The sequence below is a fragment of the Saimiri boliviensis genome, chromosome 17 (genome assembly GCF_048565385.1).
Source record: "Saimiri boliviensis isolate mSaiBol1 chromosome 17, mSaiBol1.pri, whole genome shotgun sequence".
Taxonomy (NCBI): Eukaryota; Metazoa; Chordata; class Mammalia; order Primates; family Cebidae; genus Saimiri; species Saimiri boliviensis.
The window spans coordinates 20,201,034-20,227,255 of NC_133465.1; the positions used below are offsets into that span (position 1 = coordinate 20,201,034).

Consider the following 26,222-nt stretch of genomic DNA (forward strand, 5'->3'; position numbering starts at 1 on the left):
TGCCTTTGGGAACAGAATAACAGTCACTTAAGCGTTTCTGAATAACCTACGTCATTTCTTTGGCTGCGATGACTTTGCCGCACGACACAGTCATAGTCCAGATGCGGACGGGTAAATGAGGCAACCCCTCCACTGAGGGTCCCGGCGGGGGCCCTCTTTTTGGTTTTCTTCATGTTTCTGCCTCCTCCTTTGACATCAGCCTGAAAGTCCTATTAGATTACTTGCCTCTGGTAGCACAAACAGCTCTCTTACCTATTCAATAATTCTTTCTCCCACGAAACCAGGTAATGATACTTGTTAGAACTGTGTGCAGACTAAGAGCCAACAGGTCTTGAGTGGCCGGGCGCGGTGGCTCACGCCTGTAATCCCAGCACTTTGGGAGGCCAAGGTGGATGGATTGCTTGAGCCCAAGAGTTCGACAGCAGCCTGGCCAAACATGGCAACACCAATGTCTACAAAAATACAAAAATAACTGGGTGTGGTGGCGCATACCTGTGGTCCCAGCTACTTGGGAGGCTGAGGTGGGAGGACCACTTCAGTCCAGAAAGTTGAGGCTACAATGAGCGTGATTTTTCTACCACACTCCAACCTGGGTGGCAGAGTGAGATCCTGTCTCCAAAAAAAAAAACAAAAAAAAAAAAACTAGGTCTTGAGTGGAGCCTGGGACACGTTCTGCCGAGCAGGGTGCTTGTACCTCGGCAATAGCCGTAGCTGGCCTTCGGCTGCCTGCGTGCTGGCTGCCATCCACGGGGCAGGCAGGTGAGGCTGCTGGAAGGGAGGTACGTCCCACCGCTCCGGCGGCAACGCACACAGCCACAGCCCGAGATGCCCCAACCGTTCCCCAACAATATTCTCCAGAGCTGTTGACTTTACGTGACAGTAAATCCATCTGCAGCTCAGGTTGGGCCTACCTGGGGTTTGTTTCCCCAACGAATTGGCCTCCTGAGCTCAGGGACCTTGTCTTGGCCACACCTGTGAGACCAACAAAGAGCAGACGCAGACACACGTGGCAGTTCCATTCAAACTAACTTGCCTCCAGGTGCTCCCAGGAGCTCGGATCTGGTGTGCCGCCCACGTGGAAAAATGCACACTCTGTGACTGCTGCCTGTTTCCCAATCCCAGAGAAGGGCAGCCAGAAGACAGAGCGGATGCCTGCCGTCCGCCCCGGGACACCCAGCTCCAGAAGGGGAGTGTCTGAGGACGGGGTGATCGGACACCTGTTACCACCTCCTTGGAAGGAGCGGCACGCCCAGTATGTTACCAAGAAGGGACTGATGAATTTCTTTGAACTCCAGTGGAAGGTCTGTAAGAAATGATAGTTTATAAATAGAAGCTCAATTTTGAGAGATGTGGCGAAGCTCTCTTGGGGAGAACACGGCCCAAACTCTTCATTTCCCTTCAGAGAAATGAGGCTCAGAGGGGGGAGGGGAGCTGCAGAGCGTGGCCCAGAAGACCTGGGAGCAGAATCTAGGCCTCTTCAACCCTGCCTTAAAGCCTAGTGGCTCCCAAAAAGTTGCGGGTTTTTTTGTTTGTTTGTTTTCTGAGACAGGGTCTTGTTCTGTTGCCCAGACCAGAGTGCAGTGGTGTGATCACAGTTCAACCTCCCAGGCTCAAGCAGTCCTCTCAAGTCAGCCCCCCAAGTAGCTGGGATTACAGGCGCACACCACCATGTCTAGATAATTAAAACAATTTTTTTTTTTTACGTAGAGACAGTTGGTGGGTGGGTCTCACTATGTTGCCCAGGCTGGTCTCGAACTCCTGGGCTCAAGCGATCCTCCCACCTCCGCCTCCCAAAGTGCTGGGACTACAGGCACAGGCCACTCCGCCCTGCTCCAATAAGCTTTTATTTTTATATTTTATTTTATTTGGGTCTTGTACTGAGTGAGACTCCAGTTTTAGGCCAGTTTGCCACTCTGTTTAGCTGAAATCTTAGGAGGATGCAACTAAGAACCGAAAGGCCAGAAAAGCCGAGTTGCTCTTGGGGAAGGAGGGTGGGGCCTCAGCGCTGCCCTGGAGAGCCCTCCCAGTTGGAAAAGCACCTCTGTCTTGTGCTGGGAGTGAGGTGGGCCCCAGGGGCAGGGAAAGGCGCTTCTCTGTGAGAGTCATGGTGCCCTGCCCTTGGAGCGCCCAAATCACATGGCCCCACTGAAGTTTACATTTGCAGAGAAATAATGAGGGTTGGTCACTAATGGGCCTTTGAGAGTTCTCCCCCGCCTGTCGATAATTATAGAGCTTTAATGGGGCTGATTCAAAGAAAATCCAGCTCCAGCCCCTGCCGGCTCCTTCAAAGCCGAACCCCCCCTGCCTGGCTGATGCAGACTGACAGCAGCATCACCCTAACCCTGCTTTGCGCCTGGACTCTCCTGACCCACACACCCTTGGGAATAGGAAATCTGCCCTGGTTTCTCTTTTTTTTTGGAAGAAGAAAGAAAATCTCCTGGTAAATTGTCTTTGTAAACTCTCAAATAGTTTACAAAGACAAAATGACTGTGGCAAGGACCATAGAAAATCCTCAAGCCTATGCTGAAAGCATTTTATACTTGGGGAAACTGAGGCACGGAGCCAGTCAGGCACTGCGGGGGGATAGAGAGGAATGAGCCATCATCCCTGCTTCCCAGCACCTTAGAGATGAGTGTTACGATTTTTATAAATATCTTCATTCATCTGCTTTAAATTGTTCAAAGATTCTCCATCAACTCCTGGATTCAGTGCAACCTCCTTGGTGTGGCATTCAAGACCTTCTGTGATATGACCGTTTTGGCCTCCTCATCAGTCTCCTCCCCTTGTTTCAGCCCCTTGGCTCTACTGTTTCGCCTACACTGGGCTGAGTTTCTGACACTTCAGGACCTGTGTACACAGCTGTCCCTCTGCCAGGAGCACCTCCCTTTCCTCTTTCCCCTCTGCCAGCCCACCTCCTCCCTCTTCCCAGTCTTAGAGCTGAGCCCTCTCTGTGAGTGACCTCTGCAAGCCAGAGCTTCCACTGGGGTTCTTGCCTCCCTGCACCTCGCTTCAGGGTCACTTGTTTTTCTTGGTTTTGATGAATACCCTCAACTCAAGAGTTACCTCTCAGCATTCCTGTACCTCTGTGCCTAGCACAGATCCTGCCACATGGTGCTGTCATGTTGAGTGCATTAAAAATATGACAGGTCCAGGTAGAACACGACTGGGGCCAAAGAGGTTCTGGGCTCAAAGGAAGGGGCACCAGAGCTGGTGGGGGCTGGAAGACGCCCCCTGCTGAGGAGAGCCTTGGAGGTGCACTCACACTTTGTCCTTGCCCCAGACCTGCATGGACATCAGTCCTGACCCAGCTCCGGTGCAATTCTGGCCAATGAGACCAAAGGACGGGTCTCCTGGGGACTTCCGGAAGAGGTTTCCTCACTCTTAAACTCAGACATGAGAGAAGAAATTGGTCCTTACCCAAGGGAGGATCTTATCATTACACGCGATGCCTAGACCCACAGCAGCCACCTTGGACCTGAGGGCCCTGTCTCGCTGATGGAGACCAACAGCATCATTCTGACCTTGGTTTGCACCTGAACCTTCCTCACCCAGGCACCCTTGGGAATAGGAAATTGGTCTTGATTTTCTGTCTACAAGGAAAAGCAGACAGCCACATGCAAAGACAGACAGAGCCATCACCCCTGAGGTGCTCAGGTGCTGCCGCATTGGTGTGCCCTGGGGCAGCAAGACCTCAGCTGTCATGGTTTAAGCCACTCTGAGTTGGTTTTCTGTCACTTGCAACCCACAGCCACCTGGTGATGACAGCTTTGAAGAATGGACTGGGCTTCCACAGGTGGGGCCAGGCAGGAGAGCATCCCAGGTAGGGCAGTGTGTGGTTTGAGGGCCCAGGGCCCGCCTGGAGGGCAGCACACCAAGGAGGCCACCCTAGAACTGGCAGGGTAGTGACCAGGTCCTGCTGCTCACTCAGACATTCGCCGCCTTTCCTCCCTGTCGTCACCCCTCTGCGAGATCTGCTGGGAACAGATGAGTTGTGTGCCTGCGCTCTGACATGACTTAATAAAGGAAGGGCTTTAAAGAGCCGGGGGAAAAGGCTGAGCACATAAACAGCACTTCACTCTCCGCCTCGGACAACAGAGCAACCGCCCTCATTTCTTCTTGTCAGAACAGAGATAATCCAATAATTAGGGCAGCAAATAGCATAACCCTGGCTAAAGCCGTAATGAACCATCTGGCTTGAATCATTTAGGCTTATTCTAGGGATCTGGTTGTCACAGCCCAGAGTGGGGCATGGCCTGGGGTACTGAGTGGAAGGCGGTCCCACCCCAGAACCTGTTCCCCCACCGTGGACAAGAGCCAAGAGTTCTGGGCTCCCATGCCTAGGATGTTTGCTTAGCCTCCAGCAGGATCCAAACCTGGGCGGGGCACCCCTTGAAGGGGGCGACAGTGGCCCAAGCTGGCCCAGGCTCCGTGGCACACCATCCTCCTTAGCTCTTCTGAGTCTGTTTTCAGCATTTCTTTGGTCTGTCCTGGTAATGCGGGTGTGGCCAGCACAAAGTGGAAGCTAGCAACGCTGCGTCCCGCTCTGCCCTGCACCGCTGACCCTGTGTGAGTCTGGCCCCCACACGGCATGTATCTGCGGCCCGGGGCCCAGCCCTGCTGCCAAGACATGCTCCGTGAAGGGCTGCTGAGCTGATGGACTGGAGGTGGGGCTGGCTGGCCTGGGTTTTGAGCTTCTCCATCCTCCTTGCCTTGTAGGTTAGAGCTAGCCAAAAAAGAAAAAAGGAAAAAAAAAAAAAAAAAAGCCAGCTATCCACCTCTTGGCCATTTGCCATCCAGAGGGCCCTCTGTGGCACGAGGAGTGGGGACGGAAGCTCTGCCCTCCCCTCTCACCTCCTTGGTGCAGCAGTGGAGATGATGGAAATGGGAACAACTCTCCCGCCCCTTCTTCTAGGGGAGGCTTTGGATTCAGGCCAGCAGAAGGAGAGACCTGGGTCCCACTTAGGGCCTACCCAAGGGCTCCGCAGGTCCGGGGTGAGCTTCCCACAGGGTTCCAGGAGCAGAGAGGAGGGGCCTGGATCTAGGGCACAGCCCTGAGGGCAAAACACTCTCGCAACCCAATTTCCCCAAGCTGGCAGGAAAGTGGAGGGGCAAGGCTGCTCCCCAGCCCCCACGCCCCAGGGCAGGGCCTCCATATGCCCGGCGCTGGCCCGAGGGCTGCGGTCCAGACCTCGAGAAAGTGCACAGCCGGCAGTTTCCCTACGGCGGCCCAGCTCTCACCGGCCACTGCTGATGGGCCTCCCCAGGCGGGGCAATGGGGGGGTCTGCGCTTCGGGGTGAGGAGCACTGGTAATCCCCACCTTCATCTCCTGGTGGCACATTTGATGTTTGGGAAACTCCAGACCCGCAGCCCGCAGGCCCTGAGAAGTGCCCAAGCCAGGCTCAAACACCCCTGTTAGGCAGGGGAGGGCCGCTGGGGCCTTCGAGAACTCCTTCCAGGCAAGGGCCATATCCCGGCCAGGGCTGGGGTTCGACGCTGGTTTTCCAGGTCTCTCAGTGACACGGCTGGGGCTACAGCTGGACTGGAGCAAGGGGGGTGTCTCCCATCCCACCCTGACCCGCACAAAACGATTCCTCACTGGACTGCGACCTATTCCGGCCTCGGTTTCCCAGCCAGTCCCGCTTGGCTGGACAAGCACCCTCGGAAACAGGTGAAGGCGCCACGAGCGCCCACCCGCCGGGCCTCGGCCCTGGGACTCCGGCGGTTGCCCGCTCCTGGGGCTCGGGGCTCAGTTCCCGGGGAGGCGGGCGGGCTGGGAGCCCTTCCTGCCTGGGGGCAGCGCGCGTAACAGGTGTGCGAAGGTCCGCGGCCCTGCCGAGCACCGCGGCGGGGTCCATGGTGTCCATGGGGTCCATTTTTCCAAAGGACAAGCGGCCCCATGGTCCTCCTGGTCCTCAGCCCGCGCGCCAGCAAAGCCGCGGCGCTCTGCGGAAAGCCGGGCCCACCGGGAGGCAGGGCCGCCCTCAACCCCGGACCCCTCCCCGGCTCGACCCGGCCCGACCCTGGGCCACCGGGCCCTCCCGGAGCGGTTGGCGAGAGGGGAGTGACCGCGCGGCCCGCAGCAACTGGTGTCTCTCCCGGACGCAGCTCCGCCCTTAACGGGAAAAAAAGCCGCTGCCCGCACCGGAGCTCCCGGAGGGCGGGCGGGCAGGGAGGGGGCGCGGCCCGGCCCCGGAAACGGGACGCCCTCGGGGAGGCCCCCAAACTTCCCTCCTCTCCAGCCCGGTCGGGACAGGGTGCGGAGAGCGCGCGAGGGTCGGGCGACCCCGCCTCCGGGTGTGCGCGGAGAGAGAGGCGACCACGCGGGGGGCGGGGAGCGACCCAGGGGACCCGCGAGGCCGGGGGCGCCGAGCCCCAGCAAGGGAAGGAGACGCGAAGTCGGTGAGTTGGAAACTTACTGCAATCGTCCGACTCGTAGCCGTCGGCGTCGGGCTCGTCCTCAGGCGGCTTGGCAGGCGGACGCGCGGGGCTGGGACCCGGGCTGGGGCCGGGGCTGGAGCCGTAGGCGCCGAAGAGCTGGTCCACATCCTCGTCGTCTTCGCGGGCGCCGTCGGAGGGGCTGCGGGGGCCGGCGTTGGCCGCGGCTGGGCGTGCGGGGGCGTCCGGGGGCGCGGGGGCGCGCAGCGCGGCGTCCGTGGGGAGGCCCCGCGGGAAGCGGGGGAAGTAGTCGGAGATCTGCTTGATGGGGCGGATGGGGCCGGGACACACGTCGATGGCCATATGCTCCTGGATGCTGATGGTCGCCTTCTCCCCGCGCCGCCGGAGGGTCATGCAGGCAGCGCCGCCCCGCCCGGGCGCGGCCCCGGCCCGGCGCGACCTCGGCCCGGGAGCGGCTCAGCAGGCCCGGCAGGGCACGGCAGGGGCTGTGGGCATCGCCGGCCGCGCCCCCGGACAGCCCTGACGCGGCTGCTGCCGGCTCCGCGGCGGCCGGCGCGAGTGAGTGCGGGAGGCCGGCAGGCAGGGGGCGGGCCCAGCCCGCGTCACCCGGCGGCAGCCAAGCAGGGTGAGCGCGCGGGCGGGCGGCGCGGAGCGGAGGGGGCGGAGGGAGCCGCCCGGCGCCACAGTCGCCCGCACCCACACTCACACCGTGCGCGCCCCGGCCCGGGACCCCGCGCGCGCACTCTCAAGGCCGGGCAGGGCCGCCGAGCGCCTTCCTCTCACGGACGCTCGCGGGAAAGGCGGGGACCGCGGGACGCAGACCCCGGGACGCACGCAGGTGTGCCGGTGTAGAGACGCAGTGGAGGCCTCCGCTCACTCACACCCGTGGACACACACGCGTGCGTGGGCACACAGAGTTGGTCGAGGGTGCTGCGGCACAGTGCACCCCAACTCCCGCGGGCGCACACCTTGCGGGACACACACACAGGTGATCAAGGGCACTCCCGAACCCCCAACAACACGCACAAACATGCGCTCGTAGAAGTGATCAGGGACCCTGGGCACACCTCCCTCTGTCCTCCTGCATCTATCTAGCAGGACTCGGAGTCAGCTCCTAGCGTGTAGGGACAGGCCCAACTGTACACGGACACCGCGGCAGTCTGTGCACACATATTCTCAGGTCTCATACTCGAACACAGCACTCTAACCTCCAATCAGCCCCTCACTTGCTCAGTGAGTGGCCTGAAGGACCCACCAGCGCAGGGTGGCTGAGAACCTGGACAGGGTCTGGTCAGGAGGGGTGAGGGCAGGGCCTGGGCCGTAAGTGAGGCAGAGGCTGGGCGGCACCCCCACCCCCACCCTTACTCTGGGTCTCTCACATGGTCAGATCACTAAACAAATTCCACAGAGCTCAACCCCGCTGTCCGGCTTTCCAGGACCAGAGCTCTAGTGGGAATGGCTGTGCGTGGACAGGTGTCCCCAGAGAGCCCTGGACACAGACGGAGTTCTGTTTACCCTCTGGTTTCCGCTGACCATGAAACGCTTAGCTTCTTAGCTGGGAACCTTTGTTGAGTCTGAATGAGGGGCTCCAAGCCTCTCTTGTTCCCCCACTGCAACCCCTGCAGACGGATGGGGAGCAGAGGAAAGAGTTGCAAAGCCTTGCCCTGCTTCCAGCTGCACATTTCTGGCAGGCTATTTGAGCTCTTTGAGCCTCAGTTTTCGTATTTGAAGGTATTTCCAAATGCACAGCACTGTGGCAAGGCCCCATCCAGCACAGAACTTGACAGGTAAGAGCTGCTCAGTTGGCTTTCCCGTCTCCCTTCTTTTGGAAAGACCAGACTCGTGGTGAGAAGAGATGAGAAATTCATTTTCGTGCTGAGTTCTGAACTGGGTGGCGGCGGCACTACCGGCCTTTGAAAACACTGGAGGAACACATGGCGCATGTTGCACTTGCCAAGAACATTCACAGCTGTCATCTCATTGATCCCTTAACCACCCCAGGATGTAGGCAGGGCCTGCTGTTCCCACTTCACAGGTGAGGAAATTAGCGCTCACACAAGGATGTGCCCAGGTGACTGCTAGCTGGTGGCAGAGCTGTGAGGAGAGCCCAGTGTCCTGCCTTTCTGGTGCTTCTACTTTCCCTCCCTTCCCCCCTTTCTCCTCCCTTCTACAGAGCTCAGGGGCTCAGAGCAGAGTTGGAAACGCAGGTAAAACCTTGTTCCCCAAGTTCATCCTGAGGCTTCTTGGACAGGGGAAGCCCAAACTGAGGAGGAGGGCTTCAAAGGAGGGGGGAAGAGGAGGAGGAAGAGGAGGTAGCAGGCCAACAGCCTCACGGGTTACAGTGGAAATGAACCAGCCTGTAGTCTCAGGTCCTGGTGGGAGAAAAATTCAGCCTTCCAAGAGCCAAAGGCCAAGGGAAGGCCAGAAGAGCCTGGAAGGGCAGCCTGGTACAGAGGGGTTCTCATTTCCAGGAATGCTTAGATTAATCCTTAAATAGGCACTTTTTCTGTGCCAGAGGTGGCTGCATCACAAAATGATTATATAATGATACAGATATTAAAATACAGATGCTGAACCATCATTTTATCATTACGAAGGAGCTAGAGGCTGTGATCATCATCTTACTGATGGGGAGACTGCGGCTTTCGAGGTTAAGTGACTAGCAAGAGGTAGACTGGGGATGAGACCTGGGCATCCTGACCGCCAAGCCTGTGCCTTTGAACATCAAGGCCCTGTGCCTGTGTTCACTGAGAGCTGGCTCTTGTCCTGTGGGTCTGGGTTTTGGAGGATGAGCTCACAGCTCTTGGCTCTGCAGGACCTAGCTTGTGGGGAGGGTTTGGAAGAAGTCAGGTGGAGGACCCAGCATCTAAGCATGGAGCCAGGAAACCCCAGGGTGCCCACTGGAGAAACACGTGGCATGTGGGGGCCAGCCTTTGGCAGGTAGCAGAGTTGAAATCCACGCTAGGTCTGAATTTGCCCAGCTCTGAGTCCAGCTGACACGGGGTGGGGCCTCCCCAAGGGACAGAAGTGGTATCATCTGGGCAGACGTTCACTTTCTACAAAGAGCATAAGTCAGGCAGCAGGCACTCTCAGGGTCGGCAATCAAGCGTGCCTCCTCTCAACTGCCACACTGAGCAAGTGGCTTAACGTAGGTCCTGGGTCGCACCTGCAATAGGGGAGGAGAACAACCTTGTGTGAGTTAGAGGCCAGGATGGGTACACAGTGCCCGGCACAGTGCCCAGTGTGTACATGGCACTCAGGGAATTGTGGTTCTGCTGCCCCTGCACCGCCTTCCTGGTGCAAACCTTCACTGCACTCTCTGCACTTGCCTCGACTTCTTAGGAGTGAAATTTGGACAGCTGTTCTCTGTCTGCCGCCAGGACCGGGTGAGAAATGGATGCACCTGCCAAGGCGGGGTGCTGGCTGGCATGTGTGGTCATCTCTAAGCAGTTGGACGTGTCCAAAGCCTCATCAGTCATGTTGCCTTCCATTCCCCATGCTGGGGTGGGCAGCTGGACCAGCCCTTGGCAAAGTTAAGTGGATGGAGTCTGCCCTTGGGCACAGCCCTCAGGAGTCCCAAGCCCTGGCCTCTCTGCCGCCTGCATTTCCCAACAAGCTTCTGAGCTTTCTCCCAACTCCCCACAAATCCACTCAAAGCCTCCTGTCAAATGAGATAAAGTGGGTTCTTTAAAAAATGGTCCCAGCATCTGTAGCGATAGCATGTCTAGTCACTTTGTCACCGAGGCTGGAGTGCAGTGGCGTGATCACAGCTCACTGCAGCCCCGACATCCCGAGGCTAAAGTGATCTTCCCAACCCAGCCTCCCAAGTATCTGAGACCACAAGCATGCACCACCATGCCCAGCTGATTTTTTGTATTTTTGTAGAGATGGGGTTGTTACCCAGGCTGGCTGCAAACTCCTGGGTTGAAATGGTACTCCTGCCCTGGCATTTCAAAGTGCTGGGATTACAAGCATGAGTCACTGCCCCCAGCACAGGATGTCTATCAACAATGCCGACTGCAGGCCCCCATCTCACACCCACTGACTCAGAATGTGTGTGCGCAGTCAGGATGTGTCTTAACCAGCACCCCGATGATTCTGGTGCACAGTGAAGGTTGAGACTGGCCGGGTGAGAGGGTGCTAACGGTCTACCACAGCGATTGTCAACCTGCTGGGCTGCCTCTGTGCTGTTCACATGCGTAACACAAGCCCATCATGACATCTGTCAGTATTTAGTGGTTCTTCACCGGGGAAGTGAGTGTCTAACCCAAGGTGGGTGCTGGGATTTCCAGAGGGGTTTGGCAAAGCCACTCTGGGGAGTCTGATCTCCTGTTTGGATAGTCTGACCTCTTTCCTGTTGGAGAAGGACCAGTTAACAGCTCTTCCTGGAGCAGGTAACGTGTTTTTGAGGAAATACCCTTTGTGCAGCACTTGGCTGGATGCTCCTTGGCTGGCATCTTGGCTGGTGTCCACATGCCCAGAGAGGAAGGGCCCTCTCTGACCCCGGCCTACCATGTATTCCCCATTTCCACCCTTCCCTGATTACCAGAGGGGCTCCTATCCTGCTGTGCTAATAGTACATTCTCTGTATTAACAGAAGACTTTAACCCAACAGGGGGGCTTGGAGGGAGGAATTCCAAACAATGTTGCTGCTTGATGGAAAGGGGCCTTCCAAGGTCTCCTGTCCGTTCATTTATTCATGAAGCCACGTTTCAACAAATATATATTGGGCACCTACCCCACAACAAGCCCCTGCTGCGTTCTGAGGGGGCTGGTAATAAATAAAGCCCATTTTTCTTTAGATTCCAGATGACGGAGGGGAAGTCAGGAAGGGATGTAGGAACCACCACTCTGGGGTCCCATGCCTGCTTCTTGACGTGCGCCATGGCCTCGGCATGGAGGCAGGCTGGTGCGCGGATGCCAGCAAGTCAGCTCAGCGTTTGCAACACAGCTTGTGGCTGTGAGAGGCCAACTTGATACATTAAGCGATGTTAAAAATGCAGCCTATTTCTGATAATTTATTATGCACATTCTCATAAACACATTACCCTCGTCACAGTACATTTACGAGCACCAGGCCTACCAGTGGGGAAAAGTTAACACCTACCTAATGATGTCGTTTTGCAGATGTCAAAGGCGCTGGTGCTGCGGTGATGGGCTCAATGGTACAAAGAAATATGAGTCTTTTTTTCTATCCAGGGACACCAGGAGGCTGCCCAGGGCTGGGCGGAAGAACCAGGCTGTCTCCCTCCACCCTGCCAAGGCCTGGGCTGTGGGATTGGAGAGAGGCCGGGTGAGAGGCTCCCCTGCCAGGAGAGACTTACCCCAGGATCAGGCTGCCTTTGGCAGATTAGATGTCACAGAAGGATAATGCTGAATCCTCTGGGGAAGCTCTAGAAATGACCTCTGGGAGGAAGAGGGGCAGAGCCTGAGGCTTATGTGACCGCAGGCCTGGGGACCCCTAGAGCCCAGGATCTTCATGACTGGGGTGAGCATCTCAGCATTATACATGAATTAGAATGGGCAGAAATTCCAACCAGCCCAGGGCTGGTACAAAGCCAGGGCCAACAGCCACCAATGTTCCCTCCAATAGCTTTGAGTTAATGATGCAATTCAAAGGTATTAACAATGCAAGTGGTAGCTTCCAATGATAAGTTGTTCCATCTTTTTTTTTTTTTTTTTGAGACACAGTCTCCCTCTGTTGCCCAGGCTGGAGTGCAGTGGCGCGATCTCAGCTCACTGCAACCTCCGCCTCCCAGGTTCAAGCAATTCGCCTGCCTAAGCCTCGAGTAGCTGGGATTACAGGTGCCTGCCACCAGGCCTGGCTAATTTGTTGTATTTTGAGTAGAGATGGGGTTTCACCATATTGGCCAGGATGGTCTCGAATTCCTAACCTCAGGTGATCCACCTGCCTCAGCCTCCCAAAGTGCTGAGATTATACATATGAGCCACCATGCCTAGCCCACTTTCTTTTTCCCCCTTTAAGAGACAGGGCCTTGCTCTGTTACCCAGGCTGAAGTGCAGTGGCATGATCATGGCTCACTACAGTCTTGAACTTCTGGGCTCAAGCAATCCTCCCATCTCAGCCTCCTGAGTAGCCAGAATCACAGACATGCACCACCATGCCCAGCTAATCTTTTTATATTTTATTTTATTTTTGAGACCAAGTCTTGCCCTGTCGCCCAGGCTCGAGTGCAGTGGCGCGATCTCGGCTCACTGCAACATCTGCCTCCTAGGTTCAAGCAATTCTCTTGCCTCAGCCTCCCAAGTAGCTGAGAATATAGGTGCATGCCACCATGCCCTGCTAATTTTTTGTATTTTTTTTAGTAGAGATGGAGTTTCACCATGTTGCCCAGGCTGGTCATGAACTCCTGAGCTCAGGCAATCTGCCTGCCTCAGCCTCCCAAAGTGCTGGGATTACAGGCATGAGCCACCGCACCTGGCCAGGGAGAGTTTCTTGGATAGGAAATTCGCTAAGCTGAAGGGCTGTATATCTTTAGCTTGACTAGAGAGTGTGTAGCTGCTCCCCAAACTGGTTCTAACCATTGCCAATCTCACTAACCATCCATAACAGCACTAGCTCTTCCATGTCCTTGTCAACACTTGGTATCGCCAGACTTGAATTTTTTTTTTTTTTTTTTTTTTTTGAGACAGTGTTTCGCTCTTGTTACCCAGGCTGGAGTGCAATGGCGCGATCTCGGCTCACCGCAACCTCCGCCTCCTGGGTTCAGGCAATTCTTCTGCCTCAGCCTCCCGAGTAGCTGGGACTACAGGAGTGCGCCACCATGCCCAGCTAATTTTTTGTATTTTTAGTAGAGACGGGGTTTCACCATGTTGACCAGGATGGTCTCGATCTCTTGACCTCGTGATCTGCCCACCTCGGCCTCCCAAACTGCTGGGATTACAGGCGTGAGCCACCGTGCCTGGCCTCAGACTTGAACTTTTGCTAGTCTGATAGGTGTGAACAGAGTTATTTTGTGTTTAATTAGTTCTCCTTGCTAATTAGGAGCTACTTCATTTCTGCTGCTAAGGGCGGGCACATGCCATCAATAGATAAATGCAACAAATTAAAAATTGAAGAGCTTCTATCTATAAAGGATTGGCTAAATATAGTATGCCTCACCTGTACAATAGAACACTACACAACCATTAAAAAGGATGTGTGCACTGATACAGAAGATATGCTGTTATTCTGATGTACTAAGTATCTTTTCATCTCTAAGACTTATTGTTAAATAAAAAAGCAAGAGGCATAAAAAGCATATTCCCTTTGTAAATGAATGAAAGGAGACATGTGCACATGCAGATTTTATGTACATGCACAGAATACCTCTGAAAGAATGAACAGGAAATGAAAACAGCAGTTCATCCGGGAAGAGCACCCGGGGACAGGGAAACTTTCTGCTCTGTGAAATTTTTACCACATATGTGTATTAGCCTGTTAGAAAAAATAAGCCCGAGAATAGGCAAATTCATGGAGACAGAAAGAACAGAGGTTGCTAGGGGTTTCAGGGTGGAGACTAGGTGGTTCTTCTTTCACAGATGCAGAGTTTCTGTGGAGGTGATGAAAGAGTTCTGTAATGGATAGTGGTGATGGTATTTGATGCCACTAACTGGACACTCAGAAGTGGTTGAAAGGGGCCGGGTGTGGTGGCTCACACCTGTAGTCCCAGCACTTCAGGAGGCCGAGGGAAGCGGATCACCTGAGGTCAGGAGTTTGAGACCAGCCTGGCCAACATCATGAAACCTCATCTCTACTAAAAATATAAAAATTATCTGGGCATGGTGGCGGATGCCTGTAGTCCCAGCTACTCAGGAGGCTAGGGCAGGAGAACTGCTTGAACGTGGGAGGTGGAGGTTGCAGTGAGCCAAGATCACGCCACTGTACTCTAGCCTGGACAACAAGAGAGAGACTCCATCCAAAAAAAAAATAAGGTTGAAATGGCTGGGCACAGTGGTTCACGCCTATAATCCCAGTACTTAGGGATGCCAAGCCAGGAGGACCACTTGAGCCTAGGAGTTTGAGACCAACTTGGGAAAGATGGTGAGACTGTCTCTACAAAATTTTTTTGATTAGCTGGGTGCGGTGGTCTGCACCTTGTGGTCCCAGCTACTTGGGAAGCTGAGGCAGGCGGACTGCTTGAGCCTGGGAGGTTGAGGTTGCCGTGAATCATGTTCTCACCACTGCACTCCAGTCTGGGCAACACAGTAAGACCCTGTCTCAAAAAAAAGAAAAAGAAAAAGAAAAAAGAAATGACCAAGTACAGTGGCTCACACCTGTAATCCCAGCATTTTGGGAAGCCGAAGTGGGAGGATCACTTGAGGCCAGGAGTTCAAGACCAGCCTGGGCAACACAGTGAGATCCGATCACTACAAAAAGGAAAAAAGATCTTAGTGGGGTATGGTAGCATGTACCTGCAGTCCCAGCTACTCAGGAGGAGGCGGGAGGATCCCTCGAACTAGGGAGATTGAGGCTGCAGTAAGCCATTATTGTGCCAGTGTATACCAGCCTGGGTGACAGGGCAAGACTCTATCTAAAAAAAAAAAAAGAAAAATGGTTGGAATGGCATATCTTAGGTTATGTCTTTTTGCCACAATAAAAAGCGCAGGAAAAAAATAAGCTCACAATAAACAAATTTTAATTGCAGCATTTGAAGAATAATTACTTAAGACGGTCCCTCTCTGAATCCCAGGCCCCTTCTTCTTATTAATTTATTTTCATTTTTAAGAGACAGGGTCTTGCTATGTTGCCCAGGCTGGCCTCAAATCATCCTCCTGGCTCAGTCTCTGGAGTGGTTGGGTCTAGGATTCCAGGCACGTGGCACTGGGCCCAGCCCCTGAGTCCTAACTGAGATGTTCCAGGGAGGGACGGTGGGAGCTGGGAGTCTAAGACCCCACGGGAGGGGAGCTGTCACTTCCAGTCCTCCCCCAAGGTGCAGATGCCAGCTTCTGAGGTCCCGCCTTAGATGAACACTAACTCCCCACCGGCTGGGTGGCCTGGGGTCTCGCGCAGCTCTGCGCCTCCCCAGCCTCCACCCTCCTTTCTGCGCAGGTCTCCTCCCTGGCCCCACGCCTTGGAGGCTGCGCCTCTCCGGACCTCTGGATTTAAGACCTTTGATGAGATGGGCCCCTCCCACCATGTCGTCCAGCCTGGCCCTCTTCTATCCCTTGACAGTGCAGCCCCCCACATCTGAGGCTCTGCCCACCCCACCATGCCTAGCCCTCACAGACACACCCTCCATGATATCTCAATGCCTTTGCTGGCCAACATGTGGCCCCAGCCCCCAGCTGCCCCACCGATGGCTTCACTTCAGCCCGTTTCCCACAGCCACACCCAGGCCACGCTGCTTCCTCCCTAAATCACAACTGCAGCCCATTCCAGAGTGCAGGGGGGAGCACTTGGTCCGCAGGGGTGAGGACAGCAATCCTGACCCCTCTCCCACCTGTTCCCTAGGCCTGCCCCAAACCCTCTGGGGCTCCCAGGGCTTAGGAAACAGTTCAGAGCCCATTAGCTCCAAGGAAAACCCCAGCTGGCATTCCCTCACCGCCATGACTTACGAATCAGCTTCCCAACGGGGACCTGCACTACTATTTACTCGGTACTTCTCTTTAAACAGACTCACTTTAAAATCTCTTAAATACCCAGGTTAGCTTTGTCCTAACAATAACATCTAAGATGGGAATTGATATGCTGATCATGTGTCTCTATGGCACACTGAAATACACAATTATTACAGTAAAATGGGCGGTGCTCAGTCAGTGAGGGCTAAGTAAACGGCTGAGGTCTCGTAGCTAGGAAGAAGCAGGCCTGCACTGAGGCTTGTCTGACTGCAGAATTGACACCTTTGACTGTTGCCACCTACCCCTGGCCTGTGACAGTCACCTGTTCTCTGCCCCGGTGACAGGGCATGCTTGCCCAACACGTAAGGCTGCGGGTGGCAGAGCATAGTTCTCTGCAGGTGAGCAGGGAGGGCAAGGTAAGCTGAGCTTTGCTCACCATCCTAAGTGGCACCAGCTGGTGCTGGGCCAGCCCTCTGCTGCCTCAAACAAACAGGACAATGACCTGGGGGTCCCAGACTCCCTGCAAGTCCTGGCCTTCAGGCTCTTGCCATGCCTTCCTCAGAGGGCTGGGGGTCTGTATCAGGCTAACCGCACAGCAGCCCCTGCCCCTGTGCCCACCCCCGACGCCCCTTCCTGGCTCCCTGACCCCTCTTCTGCCCTAAGGCAAGAGAAGGAGGCACTGTGTTGGCCTCAGTCCTGAAACCTGAAGGCTGAGAAAAAGCCCATGGAAGGGATGCAGGAAGGAGGAAGGGGTCCGGGCAGGGGTGTGGGGAGGAGTGTGGTGTTGGGGGAGCTGCCTGTGGTGGAGCCTGGCTTCAGCTCTCAGTGTGAAGGGGCCCCACGGACAGAAGGTGGAGGCCAGTGGCCCCCATGGCCCCTGTCCCTTGGGCTTCGCATATGGTCACCCTCCTGTCACACTCCCCTGGATGCTCCTGACACTGAGGACTCCACCTGCCTTCTGGGTTAGCATGGGGAGCCCTTTGCAGTCTGTATTCAGAGTCAAAGACTCCGGGATGAAGGGGAACCCCTATCCCTCACCCCCTCCGCAGTGCAGCGCCCAAACACACCCATGAGCCCAAGCTACCATGCTTCTGCTTGGGAGCTCTGCCTGCTGGGCAGCCTCACTCACCCGTGACCACCCGGCAATGCTGCCTTCAACACCCTACTCAGGTGTGCAGCCGTGAGCTTTACACAGTGATCCCTGGCATGGCCACATCTGTGCCACCTCGGCCTTACCACACTTGGTGACTATTGTTCAAGTGTGTCTCCCCAACAGTGTTGAATTTCTTGAGGACCTGGGTGGGACACTGCCATCTTTGTGGCCCCTGAGCTGGGGGGTCCAGCTTGACGGCCTCGGAATCCCCTGGGAGATTCTCGGGACCCACCCCCAGGGAGCCCAGACTTCAAGCCCAGAGTAGGGCCGTGTTCTGGAGCAGGGTTCTACCGGCACGGCCTCCACTGTCTTTGTGAACATGGAATTGGAGGCCGAGAGGCGGCCTGAGCTGTCCAAGGTCATACAGCAACGTTGAGGCAGGGCCCGGGCTCCCAGCTCCCTCTCGAGCTCTAGCTCAGGGCTTGGCAGCCACCAGGGTGACAGTTCCTGCCCCACATGGCTTCCAGCAGCCGAGATGGTGACTGTGGCTCACCCCCTATTACAGGGCCTTGGACAAAGTTCCTCGTACTCAAGAAGGACCCGTCTCAGGGCTTCTGTCCTCCCTCCCCACACTCACATCTGCCCAGGCCCACAGCCCCACCTGCCTCTGCAGGACAACAGCCCTGGCCGGTGCCGCCTCCTGGAATATCCTGACACCAAAGCATCCCATGAGGGGCTCATTCACACTGAAGGTGTCCCTGGAGGCCAAGTCCTCGAGAGGCCTGGGGAACTGTCGAAAGCAGCTGTGTTCAGGCCCTGCTCCTTTCTGCTCTGCAAGGCTCCTTGGAGGCAGAGACCTAGCCTGGTGCTTGGCTTACAGAGGGCAAGCACTCAGCTCACAGAGGTGGAAGGGAGGCAGCTGTGGGGTGACCACTGGATGATGGGCAGCTGGGGGGAAGGAGGAGGGAGGCCAGCCCGACTCCTCTCTGCCTGTGCAGCTCCCACTCTGGGCCAGTGGCCTTGGAGACTGGAGGCAGCAGCGCTTAGAGGGAGGAGGGAGGGGGAGCACAGGGCCATCCATCAGCGGGCACGCGGAGAGCCTCATAAATCAGGGAGGCTGTCTGTGCCGGCGTCTGGGAGCCTGGGGGGCAGGCTGCTCTCTGGGATTGGAGGCGGCCAAGGCCACGCCTCGAGGCTGCCCTAGTTGAGGAGGGTGGGTGAGCCCCCTTCCTTTCCCGGCATTTCGGCATGTTATCCAAATACCTAACAGCCCCCACCCCACCTGCAAGGCGGGCCATAATTTTGTTTTAATTATTCTGATTTTTAGTACACAAGACTGTAGAAAATAGCATAACAAATCCCAAAACATATCCACCAGACTAACATTTGCATTTTTTATGGAGGGTTTTGTTTGGTTTGCTTCTCTTTAAGAGTCAGGGTCTTGCTCTGTTGCAATCACAGTTCCCTGTAGCCTCGTCCTCCTGGGCTCAAGCGACCCTCCCACCACAGCCCCCTGAGCACCTGGAACTACAGGCACATGCCACCACATCGGCTAGTTGTTCCTATTTTTTTGCAGAGATGGGATTTCACCTTGTTGCCCAGGCTGGTCTCAAACTTCTGGGCTCAAGCGATCCTCCCCCATTAGCCTCCAAAAGTGCTGGGATTACAGGCTTGAGCCACCCCTCCCGGCCTGTGATTTTTTTAACTCAAAAGATTGTGAACTATAGAACATAAAACTGCATAAAACACAGTTGCCTAAAATGATTAGTTATAAAGCAGACATCAGCATAATTAGCACCTGAGGCATGAAACAGGAAGTGGCCAACCTTCCCTGCCCCCACCACGTTTCTCTCGTTCAGCACCTCTCCCTGCCCCCGTTATTACTGATTTCTTTAGAGATGGAGACTTGCTGTTTTGCCCAGGCTGGACTCGAACTCCTGGACACAAACAATACTCCGGCTTTGGCCTCCTGAGTAGCTGAGACCACACGCCATTGTGCCTGGCTTTGCCCTTACTATATTCTGACTTTATGTGACATCACTGCTCAGCTTTCCTGGTCTTTAAAAAATATAAATACAATACCACATTACAGATTAAAATTCCCTTCCTGCGGCTCAACTGCACCCCACCAGGCAAGCACAATTTTGAAATCTCCATACATCATTCCAGGCTGTATTTGATATTTTTACTATACATATAGTTTAAAACTTTTCATAAATAAAAGCAAGCCTATATATATTATTCTGCAAGTTGCTTTTTCACTAACTCCAAATGCCTTGTAAAAAACAGCTTTATTGAGGCATAATTTATGCACCATAAAATTCAACCATTTCAAGTGCACAATTTAATGATTTTTAGTAAATTTAAAGAGTTGTGCAACTATCAGCACAATCCGATTTTAGAACATTTCTATCCCTCCTAAAAACTCCAAACAGGCTGGGCATGGCGGCTCATGCCTGTGATCCCAGTGCTTTGGGAGGCCCGGGTGAAAGGATTGAGAGAGGCCACGAGTTCTGGATCAGCCTGGGCAACACGGTGAGATCCTGTCTCTACAGAATTTGTTTTCAAAAATGACCTGGCCACAGTGGCTGCACCTGTAGCCCCAGCTGCTTGGGGGGCTGAGTTGGGAAGACTGCCCAGGAGTTCCAGATGCAGTGAATTACCGTCTCACCGCTGCGCCCCAGCTGAGCCGACAGAGCAAGATCGTCTCCAAAAAGAAAAAAAGTCTCAATGCTTTTTTGCTTTCTCTTTTTTCCTAAGTGCTTTCTGATACTCATTTTAATAACTGCCCCTTATAAAGCTCCTGCTGTGCACCAAGCACAGCTGTAAGGGTGTGAAATATGTCACCACGTTTAACCTTCATAGCAATCCACAAGGTGACAGTCTTAGGGACGATGACACGGACGCACTGGGCATAACAAACTGTCCACGGCCACCCTATTAGAAAGTCACAGAACAGGCCGCAAATCCGCAGTCTGACCCCAGAGTCAGCCACCCGACCGCCCCCCGTACAGCCGCCCTGCACTCACACACTCTCACTGCAAATGTTTTTAATCCCACCGTACGAATGAGAAACCAAGGCCTGGAGGGGTGAGTGACGTGCTCCGCATGGCTGGACGGACAACGACAGAGCAGGGGTTCGGCTCTAGGTCCATGTGACTTCGAGCTCCTGACCCCCTGCTGGTCTCCTAGGCTGCCTTTCCTTTTCATTACACTCAAGAGAAAAAAGGGAGAAAAGAGGAGGGGGTGGAAAGGGGGAGAGAGTTATGTCATAAAAAGCTTTTTTTTTTTTCTTTATTGAGACGGAGTCTCACTCTGTCACCCAGGCTGGAGTGCGGTGAGTGGTGTGATCTCGGCTCACTGCAACCTCCACCTCCTGGGTTCAAGCGATTCTCCTGCCTCAGCCTCCCAAGTAGCTGGGATTACAGGCGCCCACCACCACGACCAGCTAGTTGTTTGTAATTTTAGTAGAGACAGAGTTTCTCCATGTTGGCCAGGCTGGTCTCGAACTGTCGACCTCAAGTGATCCACTGTCTCAGGTCCCAAAGTGCTGAGATTACAGGTGTGAGCCACCGTGCCTGGCCAGAACAAACTTTTAACTTCTTTTATGCTCATGCCGATATCAGGGATACACTTTCATACATACATGTGCAACACAGGATCTCTGAACACCAGCTCTAGTCAGAGTGTGTGTACACCTCTGTGTGTAGGCTGTACCTGTGCTTGCACAGACAAGCATAAGCGTACTCAAGACAACATGTGCGTGCACATACCATTCCAGATGCACACCCACACAGGCACATAGTGTACACACAGATGCTTATGTGCACACCACAGCACACACACAGCTGGACACACTGAAATGACTAGAACTGCTATTCATAGATCCTGTGTTACTCAGGGTGAGGAGAATGTCAGTGTGTATGTGTGCTCGTGTCTGTGGTGAGAGATGGGTGTTCAGTCTTTCGGGGTCCCCTGGTGGCCCATCTGTCAGGGTCTGGAGCTGAGAAATGCTCCCTTCCACAAAAGGCACTCTCAGCTGGGAAGGCCCCATGCCCCACCAGCCTCTCTTTACACCATCAGGTGCCTGCTGAGGTCCTTAGATAAAGTTTCAGCACCTGGAAGATGGGGCTGGGCATGATCTCTGGGGATTGCCTTGCCAGGTGTGGCCAGGAGTCGAACCCACCGTGTCTCTTCTCACTGGCCTGGATGCTTCCGTCCCCAAAGCTCATTTCTGGCCCCGGACTCCTCTGAGTCCATGCAGACCTGCAAGGGCCTGCAAGGAGCCGCATCTAACAACCGCCACAAGCAGCAGTCAGGGAGCAGACACGAGTGGCAGACACGGGGCCTCACCACAAGTCCAAGAGCAGGGCACAGCAGCTCCTGCCGTTTCACAGATGGGGAAACTGAGGCACAGAGGCCTTCTGCAGGGCCCTGTGGCTGACAGGAGATGGGCTCCCGATTCGAACCCAGGCTGTGTGTTGACTGTCCAACCCAGAGAACACTCAAGCCCCAGGCAGCAGCAGTATCCTGGCCTCGGAACCCAGGAGTTCTAGGGTCCGGCCTCAGAGTCTCGGTCCTGCCCTGGTGGTTTACAGAAGCGAAGACGCTGACAACTTTACTCACCTACAACAAAATGGGGAAGGCAGAGGGCAATGTGGGGAGTGTTTCCTAAAGTTAAATCCTTTAATTAAAAAACAACACAACCTTTTTGTTGACTTTCCCCTTCCTTTTCTAAAATAAGGGTGATCTTATACAATGCTTAGTACTTTGTATTCTTTTTTTTTTTTTTTTTTTTTGAGACGGAGTTTCGCTCTTGTTACCCAGGCTGGAGTGCAATGGCGCGATCTCGGCTCACCGCAACCTCCGCCTCCCGGGTTCAGGCAATTCTCCTGCCTCGGCCTCCTGAGTAGCTGGGATTACAGGCATGCACCACCATGCCCAGCTAATTTTTTGTATTTTTAGCAGAGACGAGGTTTCACCATGTTGACCAGGATGGTCTCGATCTCTCGACCTCGTGATCCACCCGCCTCGGCCTCCCAAAGTGCTGGGATTACAGGCTTGAGCCACCGCGCCCGGCGTACTTTGTATTCTTAATTTAGCAAGATAAACATGTAGGCCGCTGCACACCAGCCCCCAGATCCGGGGGAGGGTTTTCTGGTTTATGGACTGTCTCAGGTTCGAACGTCCTTGGGGCGTCCCCCGTTCCGTGTGCCTTAGCCCAGAACTGAGACTTCTTTTTCTTTTCTATCTGTCCTTCCCAGATGTCCTATTTGTATTTACCAAAACAATCTAGTTGAGGAAATCCTATCCAGTATGTTTGAAACCTTTATGCTACCAGCTCAAACTGTGGATTGAGTTAACAGTAAAATAGAGGAAAACTCTTTTTCTGATTCAGCAGTCAAACTTCAAGGCAACTTCGGCCCCAGGAACTCAGCCAGTTCCTGGGAAGTGAAGGAATCAAACAAAGGCTTCTAAACAGTAAAAAATGTCTTTAGAACAGAGCTAGGCTCAGAGAGAGCTCTGGCCTTCCTGCAAATTAAGAAGAATGATTTGGTGAGCTTGTTTATCTCCCTTCCACCAGCAAGGCTCAGTCTCCCCAGGGGTCACTGGCAGCAGACTCCAAAGGAAGCCTGGAGGGCCGTCTGGGCTGGAGAAGGAAGCAGCCCCAACACGGTGGGGTCCAGCAGTGTGGGGCAAAGAGTCTCCTCACTTCCACAGCGGCCTGAGTCATCAAACAAAGTTGACAAGACACTTCTACGTTGATCTGGAAAAAGGAGGTGCTCCTAGTACATCTTGGAAAGATTTCCATAAAACGGGCTAAAAAGCAATCTTAAAACCACCACAAACCTCAAGCAGGTGAGGGAAAAGATGAACGTCTGTTATCTGGAAGCCTGAGAGAGAGCAGAGGGTTCACAGGGGAGAGCCTTGGCTGGGTGGGGATAGGGGTCAGGCTGGGCCCTCTGCGGAATCAGCAGTGGTGTGGGCTCACCTGCGGAGCTGCTGCTCTGAGAGGGCCTGGCCCCCTAGCTAACCGGAGGGTCCTGTATCTAACGGCAGCTCCCACCATGCCCTGCGTCAGCTTGCACCCAGAGTCCTCTGATCACAGAGTGGGCACAGATCAGGAGGGCGAGTGAGTCAGGGCAGCCCAGCCACTGCCATTTACTCCTGCACCATTCCGAGCATGTGCCCCACCTTATTTCATGTAGCCTTCGCTACTGCTGTCTCCAGGAGGCAGAGGCTCAGAGAGGTCAAGTTACTTACCTGAGGTCACACAGCTAGTATGTGCCAGAGCTGGGAAGAGAATGCACCTTTGTCTGAGTCCAGAATATTGGCTTTCTGCCTTGACTCCAGCCTCTTCCCCTGGCTGGTGGCAGGTCCTGGGCCTCTAGGGAGGACGTGCCTGCTCGTGGCCCGCTGTGCGCCTGGCCTGGGATTGACCTCACATCCTCTCACACCTGGGGGCTGCACTGACTGCGGCGGGCAGAGTGCCTCCCTTTCTCTTTCCCCAGATACCAGCTCTGACCCCTCCAGTTTCCACCACGATCACAGCGTTTTCAGAGTCAAGCAGGGTATGAGGGAAATTGCTCTTTTCCTGGAATAATTCATCATCTTGTTATTTCTGTCAGCTGACCCTGTTTGAGCCTATTCAGTGCTGAGCTGTTTGAATTCCCAGCTTGGAAATCCCCGGGCTGGGCGGGAAATGGTGTTTCCTGAGCTAGGAGCAGACGATGGGGCTGCTGCTTGCAGGCTTGGCAGAGGGAGGGTCGGGGGTTGTTTGGGACAGCGACACAGTGGGGAGGAGGCTGAGGTCAACCAGGCCACATTTGTGATTCTTCTAGACCCAGAGTGGGTGTGTGGTGAAATTCCAGAGGGCCTGCTGGGCGGATGGGGGGAAGGTGGCAGAGGGCGACTGTGACCTGCAGCCAGCAAAGGCATGGGTGTGAGTGGGGAGGAGGCTGCAGAAAGCAAGGGGACCCCTGGACCAGGGCACAGAGGAAGGCTGTGAGGGGCCTCAGGAGACCACGTGGCAAGAACGCCGCTCACGAGCACAGGCCTTGGGCTAAACCCTCACTCTGCCACGCTCTGTGGTCCGGTGCAAGTCACCGACCCCCTCTCAGCCTTGGCTTCCTCCTCTGTAGAGTGCGGGGAATGATAGCCATCCCCCACTATTCCTTTAATGTGAGTGCTGAGGGTCCATGGGACCCAGGTGCTGGCTGTTTAGGGCAATCAGCAATCCCCAGTTTGCCTGGAAACTTCCCTGGTTTCAGCACTGATAGTCCCACCTCTTGCAAAACCCCTTGGTCCTGGAAAGTCTGGGACGGTTGGTCACTCTGCCTCTGGTCTCATGCACCTCAGCTGCATTAAAAGTGCCAGGTCACATCTGTGTCCTGGGAAAGGCCAAAGCCCCTACTAAGGTTTCTGTGACAGCGCCTCTGGCTCTGAGGTCTGCTTTGACTTAATTCAGTGTTGAGGTAGATACGTGATCTGGTACACGTTTCCGAGCCACAGAGACTCAGATGTGACATTCAGCCCCCTTTCAGCCCCAGATCTATAGGCACGAGGCATCTGGGTGTGTGGGACACTGCAGACATCTGGGGTGGGATCGGGGGGCTTATGTCACCTCACCGCAAACAGGAGCCGATGGAATGTGATGTACAAGCCCTTTACGCTCCTTCAAAGTATGTGGGATGCAGGGGTGAACAGGAGCTTCTCTCAGGGGCCTCCCGCCTCACCTCTGCTCTCTGACCTCTGCTCTTTCCTCTAAATTCTGTTCGTTTTCAAAGTCTCTTTTGTGGCCTTAGCCCCTAGTTGAAATGTGCCCTTTAAAAGCATTTTTCCTAAACGAAGACAGATCCTCCCTAGAGGAACTGTCCCCTCCCCAGCTGTTGAGGAAATGGCAGGTGTGTTCCATCTGCGGAAGGCTGAGTTACCGTTTGGACTTGGAAAGCCCTAAGAGCTGCGGAAGGCCCCGGAAGGCCCCTGGGGTCTGTTCCAGGCCCTGCAGGTCACCATCCCTGGCTGCATTAACCCTTTCTTGCATTGCTATCAAGAAGTATCCAAGACTGGGTAATTTACAAAGAAAAGCAATTTAATTGGCTCAGGGTCCCTCGGGCTGTACAGGAAGCTTGATGTTGGCATGTGCTCAGCTTCCGAGGAGGCCTCAAGACACAATCCTGGCAGAAGGCCAAGGAGGAGCAGGCAGGTCTCATGGTCGGAGCAGCGAGAGAGTGGGGGGAGGTTCTGCACACTTTTAAATGGCCGATCTCATGAGAACTCACTCACCAAGGGGATGCTGCTAAACCAATCATGAGAAAACCGCCCCCAAGATCTAGGCACCTCCCAGCAGGCCCCACCTCCAACACTGGGGATCACAGTTGAACCTGAGATTTGGGGGGACACAGACCAAAGGGAGATGGCTCTGGACCCCAATTCGGAGTCTGGCTGATGGCTCTCCTACGTGTGCCTGCAGGAGCTGCTGGGCTTGGATGAGGGGCTCTCCCCATGTGGGGCGCCTGGCCACTTGGGTCTCACCCACAGCCTAGGGCAGAGATGCCACAAAGGCACAGACTTTCAGGGCCAGGAGACCGTGGAGTGCACCTGGCCCAACCTTGCACTTAACAGGGACTCTGAGGCCCAACTGGCCAAGTGACCCGTGCGTACGTACACTGGCGGCAGCAGAGAGGAGGAGGGTGCTGCTGTGGCATACCTGAGTGATGTATTTGAAAACACAGTCACGCCTTGTAGAATGAAGCTTGTCAGTGACAGGCTGTCTACTCGGCAGTGGTAGTGTAAGATTGCAAAGGAGCTGAAAAATTCCTACCGCCTAGTGATGCTGTAGCTGCTGTCATGTCACAGTGCAACACGTTACTCACTTGTTTGTGGTGATCCTGGTATAAACAAACCTATACAGTGCCAGAGTCACATACACGTGTACAGCAATGTCCTCCACCCTCACACTCACCACACACTGACTCACCCCAAGCAATTTCATTCGTGGTACGTGCATCCATCCCCCCCACCGACCCCTCATCCATCCAACCATCCCTCCCTCACTCACCCTTCCTCCACCCACCCATCCCCCACTCCTCCACCCACTCACCCATCTGCCATCTCCCCATCCCCTAGCCATCCTCACCCCTCCAGCCCCTACTCACCCATCCCTACCCT

General features: G+C 54.8%; 1 protein-coding gene across 3 annotated transcripts in view; it reads right to left on the reverse strand.

The window, feature by feature from the left end:
- The window catches only part of DOC2B (double C2 domain beta), a 54,257-nt gene extending 28,163 nt beyond the window's left edge, over positions 1 to 26,094 (reverse strand). Inside the window, exons 1-2 of one of the 3 annotated variants that reach the window (XM_074388325.1) lie at positions 23,316 to 26,094; positions 6,418 to 9,563 (exon numbers count right to left, since the gene is read on the reverse strand). In XM_074388325.1, coding sequence (XP_074244426.1) covers positions 6,418 to 6,790 — 373 coding nt within the window. In that variant the 5' untranslated portion in view covers positions 6,791 to 9,563; positions 23,316 to 26,094. Of the gene's footprint in view, positions 1 to 6,417 lie in introns of all 3 variants that reach the window. The other 2 variants (XM_074388326.1, XM_010339957.3) reach the window with 2 other exon arrangements.
- Between the last annotated feature and the right edge of the window lie 128 nt (positions 26,095 to 26,222).